Source organism: Mandrillus leucophaeus, unplaced genomic scaffold, assembly GCF_000951045.1.
Source record: "Mandrillus leucophaeus isolate KB7577 unplaced genomic scaffold, Mleu.le_1.0 Scaffold54, whole genome shotgun sequence".
In the NCBI taxonomy this organism is placed as follows: domain Eukaryota; kingdom Metazoa; phylum Chordata; class Mammalia; order Primates; family Cercopithecidae; genus Mandrillus; species Mandrillus leucophaeus.
Window position 1 is genome coordinate 341,808 of NW_012105808.1, and position 5,332 is coordinate 347,139.

General features: G+C 66.0%; 1 protein-coding gene across 1 annotated transcript in view; it reads right to left on the minus strand.

The window, feature by feature from the left end:
- The window catches only part of LOC105551942 (chromosome unknown open reading frame, human C19orf26), a 5,656-nt gene extending 993 nt beyond the window's left edge, over positions 1–4,663 (minus strand). The window contains 7 exon segments of the mRNA XM_011997396.1: positions 1,987–2,197; positions 2,746–2,886; positions 3,130–3,301; positions 3,527–3,671; positions 4,026–4,090; positions 4,305–4,444; positions 4,526–4,663. Coding sequence (XP_011852786.1) covers positions 1,987–2,197; positions 2,746–2,886; positions 3,130–3,301; positions 3,527–3,671; positions 4,026–4,090; positions 4,305–4,444; positions 4,526–4,642 — 991 coding nt within the window. The 5' untranslated portion in view covers positions 4,643–4,663.
- Positions 4,664–5,332: the final 669 nt, after the last annotated feature.

Sequence of the window (5,332 nt, forward strand, 5' to 3'; positions counted from 1 at the left end):
GAATGCCTGTGCCCCCCCACACATTGTGGCCCCCTCACACACATACACCACCTGTGGCACTCCCCACACAGAATGCCTGCGCCCGCCCCACACACCTGTGCCCTTCCACACAAATGCTTGTGCCTGCCCCCACAGAATGCCTGTGCCCCCCCACACATTGTGGCCCCCCCACACACATAGAACACCTGTGCCCCCCTCACAGAACACGTGTACCACACACACCTGTGCCCCCCCACACACACACACAATGCGTGTGCCCTGTCACATGCACAGAGAAGTGGGCCCTGGTTTGGGCCAGACCCCAGGTGGCATCTCCCCAGGCCAGGTGGGTGTGGACAGTGGCTGTATGTACACCCTGGAGTACAGGTGAGGAAACTGAGGCACGGAGGGCAGAGATGCTAGGACCAGAGAGCCTGAGCAGGGCAGGGTCAGGAAGCAAGTGAGAAGGGCCTCAGGCACTGGTAGTGCCCCAGGGCAGCCCTGGTCAATGTGTGGCCACTCATAAGGACGTGTCCTGGACACCTGGTGGCCTGCACAGCCTGGCTCAAACTATGGAAGGCATGAGAGAGTCACATACAGGCTTGGTGGGGACTAATGAGGAGAGGGAGAGCGGTGCCCTCTCCTGCCAGCTCCACCCTGGTCTGGGGAGCGCTGGGGGACTGCCCCACCCCTGCCTCAGCCCCCTTCTCCCAACAGCCTCCCCAGTGAAGCTTGAGTGGGCAGGCCCCAGGGGCAGGGAGGCAGTTACCCAGCAAACAGGTTGTGGGTTGTGCTGCAAGCACATTGGACTCTAAATGTCTCTAGTTGCCACCAGGGCTCCATTCATCTCAAGATCTGGATTCTCTCAGCGGGACCGGGGCAGCCAGAGGAGGCCTTCCCCTCTCTGGCCCCTAGCCACCTTGGGGTGGGGGTTGGGAGAAGTCACCCCACCCCTGCTGGCTGGAGCCAGGCCCCAATACGGGGTCTCCCACTGTCTGATGGCGTGTCCTCTGTCACACTGACAGCACCTTCTCTCTGCGTTTGTCCCCTGTCCCGGCCTCACCTGACAACTGGACCTGCCACCCCCTCCACAAGGCAGAGCAGGGCCCCAGCCCCTCTGGCCTGCCCTAGCCCTGCTGCCGGAGCTACGGACAGGACCCCTCTGCTCCCGCCACACACTCCTGCCACAAGGCCAGAAAAGGCAGCCCCGTCTCCAGGATCCTGCCTGACCCAAGGCCTGCAGAATTCAAGGACTACAGAGATCTATGTGCTGCAGCCCAGAGGGCAAAGCGCCGCCCCCACCCCCAGCTTCTGTAAGTTTTTCTGGCACACAGCCACGTGCATTCGTCCCGCAGTGCCTCCTGCTGCTTCCTCACCTCAACAGCAGCACTGAGTTGTGGAGACAGCCTCTCCGACCATAACCCCACGAATGCCACCATCTGGGGCCTGACGGGAAATGTCTGCTGACCCCTGGCGCAGTCCAACACTTACTTCGTGTCAGAGGAAGCCAGAGCCCAGACCGGCAGAGGGCCTTGGCCAAGGTCACACAGCAGCTGATGCTCTGGCCAGCGGGCGAGGGAGGGGCTCCTGGAGAACTCACCTTCCGCTCACATTCCCAGGGATGAGAGCCCAGTGTGGCCGGGAGGGGGTGCAGGCCGCAGGCCCCACCCTCTACGCTGCACAGTGACCAGGTGGTCCCCTGACACCCTCCTTTACCACCTCATCCTGGGTGCCCCAATGACCTGAGAGGAGTCAGGGCGCGCAAAGCCCTCCCACACAGGGCACCGGAGCTAGGTGGGTCTGGCTCAAGCTGCCCACACACTCAGCCCTCCCAGCCGCCTGCAGAACCTCAGGCAGGATGCCCGCTGGCAGACTGGGCAGGGCCAGGCCCCAGAGCATTGGCTCCCCACCCAGCCCACAACCTCCTGCTCCTGGATGTCCAGGGCAGCCCCTGGCAGCCACCACCAAGCCCGCAGGGGCCACTCTCCACCAGGTGCCACAGCTCACCTCTCGTGTCCAGACTGGCCGCCCGCTGGCTGGGCTCCAGCTTCCACTTCTTGACCTTGAAGTAGGGGCTGGCCCCGTCCAGGCTGGCATGGCGGCGCAGGCGGGTGAGGAACTGCAGAACGGTACCCGTCCCGGATCCCGGGCCCACCTCCCCAGGTCCTGCTGCAGCCCCGGGCCCTCCAGCCTTGGTGCTCCTGGTACCGGCATCCAACTGGCAGGGAACAGAGATGGCGCTCAGACTAAGACCTCTTCCCGGCCCCGCGTGCTGGCCCCAGATGGCCCTAGGTTGGGACACAGTCCCAAGGACCCCCATCACTGCGACAGAGAGGGGTACCTGCTCAGAGAGGAGCAGAGACAGGAGGAGGGGCACTCGGTGGCTGGGTGCGCTACACAAGGGTGCTCTGCCCTCCGGGGAAGGTCCCTGGACATGGTGTTTGGAGAGAGGAGGTGGTGTGTGTCTAGGAGCTTTCTTGCCCACGGCGTGGGCTGCAGGTGAGGGAGGGCGGGGGTGGTGCACCCTCTCCAGCGCCTAGGGAATGTCAGTGAGGTAGGAGCCTGGGGTGCCCCTGCGTGTAAGTACACGCCTGTGTCCGGTGTGCGGTCAGCTCCCGCTTTCTCCCGTGTGCAATGACCTGGCGGGCCAAGGAGGGCCGTGGTGGGTGGGAGGTCACAGGCTGACAGTGGTCCTGGATTGGGGGCAGGGAGGGGAAGGACCCTCCCGGGCTGTGGACACTGTGGGGGAAGCGCAGGGGCCCTCACCGAGATGCCTTCCCCAGAGTCGCTAGATGCCGAGGGGCTGATCTCCGCAAAGTCAGTGGCGCCCGCGGCCGAGTTGTAGGGATCACCTGGCAGGGCGGAGCTGGGGCCCACGGAGCGGCCCGTGAGGGCCTTCCCCGGGGGCTGTGGGACAGAGCCAGGTGGGGGAGGAAGCAGTGACAGGTCAAAGAGCATGGGTGGGTGAGGGGCACGGGTGGGTGAGGGGCATGCTGGGCTCGGCTCCCTGCCCTGCTCCACCCCACCTCGCCCATCCCAAGATGAGGGCCACCCCGAAAAAGAGTGAGGGAGGGCGTGGGGGCCCAGGAGTCCCTGGGGCTGCCCCCACATCCCCCGAGGAACCCCGATGGCTGCTGCCCATAGGCTCACCTGGAAGATGGCCAAGGTGGTCTTGGGAGAGGTGGCTGGGTGGGGCGTGGCAGCCGAGCTGGCCTCACCCGAGTCACACTCATGGATGGTGACAATCTTGAGGGGCGGCAAGTGCAGGTGTGTGAGCCGGGCATTCTTCAGGTGGTGGAAGTCCCCCTCCGTCAGTGTGTACCTGCGACGGTATCTGGCCGTCAGAGCCTGCCCAACTCCCATGCCTGATGCCGCAGCTGCTGCACTCTGCCATCCACTCTGCTGGCCAAGGCCGCCCCACCGCACAGTCCCAGTTCAGGGGCCTCCACCTTGGTCCCTGCAGCCTCTGCGCACAGCTCCTCCCCTGTCCCAAGCAGCCATGACCTCAGACAGGCCCTGGGGTACCCCCTGACGCCACCCTGCTTACCGGCGGCCCTTGTCCTGCGTCTTGCGGCTCTGCTCGAACAGAGCCGCCTCGTTGAAGGAAACCCGGCGGCCAGTGGAGCTGGTGGACAGGAAGCGCTCAGTCTCCGCATCCTGGCTCTCGGGGTCCTCCCCCCGGAAGTCGGGGTCTGCGTGAAGAGGCAGGAGAGGGTGGGCCCCGGGTGGGCCGCGCCAAGCGCCTGGTCCCGGGAGGGCTGCTCGTCGGGCAGCCGGGACGGGGAGGGCTGGGGCCACGGCGTGGGCGGCCGGGCGGGTGGGGCGAGGGACACTCGTCCATCCGCTCACACACTCACTCGCTCAGCACGCGCCTGGGCCCACCTACGCCTGGGCGTTAAGGAAACAGAGATGAGTCGGAATCGAGCTGCGCCCAGTCTGGTGGGGGAGACAGACAGACACAGACGGTCAGGCAGCCCGAGGGGGCAGCAGGTGGCCAAGGGGCAGATGGACAGGTGGGCGCGTAGCTGGGCTGGCCAGCACCTCACCTTGGGCCGGGTGGGTGCCGTTGTCCAGATAGGTGGTGGTGGTCTTCTCCACTTCCTCCATGGCCCTGGGAGAGACATCGGGAGAGCCCAGTGGCACCAAGGGCCCAGAGAACCGCAGTGGGTCTCGGCTCTCTGCCCCAAGCCAAGGCCCTGTGCATCACCCACTCTCCAGAGGCACAGCCCACCCTGTGACTCAGAAGCCAGTGAGGTAGGTCCCCCATACCCGACTGGTGCCCACAACCACCATGCACCTGCCCAGCCGAGGTGGGGGCCTCGCACCTGTTGAGGCGCTGGTGGACGTCCCAGCAGCGCTTGCAGAGGAGCAGGACACCGGACAACACCACCAGCGTGCCCCCCACGAACAGCGACATCACCACCACCAGCAGCACGTAGTTGTCCAGGATGGGGTCTGGCTCTGCCTGCGGGCATGCGGGGGGGGGGGGTCAGGTGCTGCTGGCCTGGATGACCTCCAGCCCCTCCCACCTGTCCCCTGCACCCACCGTGGGGCGTCCAGTGGCGTTGTCCCACGACGTCGTCAGAGCTACTGTGGCAGTGGTGGTGGTGGTGGTGGTGGCGGCGGCGGCGGTGGTTGTGGCCATGGTGGCTGTGGGCTGCATTCTGAACTGGGGAGGAGGGCCCTGTAGGGAGGAGGCCTGGTCAGCTCCAGCTAGGCCTGCTTCTCCTCCAGGAGCCACTGCAGACAAGCCAGGTCTTCCCTGCCGGACCGAGAGCCCACACAGGGGCCAGTGACTCATGGAGAGGCTGCAGAGCCGGAGGCAGCCTCCACCCGGCTTGGCCCTGGCGGGAGGGCCCGGGGGGCTCTCTCTGGACCTCCATCTTACATCCCCATGGCAGGGGAGGAGGCCTGGTCCTCTGAGGGTGCTCCTGTGCCCATCACAACTGCACACAGCCGGTGCAGCCTGTCCTGCAAGATAACGCCAGGCCCTGGAGCTCCGAGACGGGAAGGGCAAGCACTGGGAGGAATGGGGACAACGAGGTGGTGCGGCCAGCTCCAGAGGGATCCAGACGCCCTGTCCGCCCCATCACTACCCCCGCCCCAAGAAGTTCAGCTACACCGTGGCAAGGCCCACCCCGCCATGGTTGGGTAGAGGGAGACCTCCCGCTGCCCGCGCGCGGGGGAGGGCGAAGGGGCTGGGTGCGTGTCCCCGGGTCACGACTCCCACGACTCTGGGAGGTGGAGGTCCCCCGGTGCTGAGCGCTGGTGGGAGTGCAAGGGACAAAGGAGGCGCATCTGTTCCCGGCCCCGAGAAGCTGGTTCCCATGGCGACCGCGGAGCAGGCCGCGGC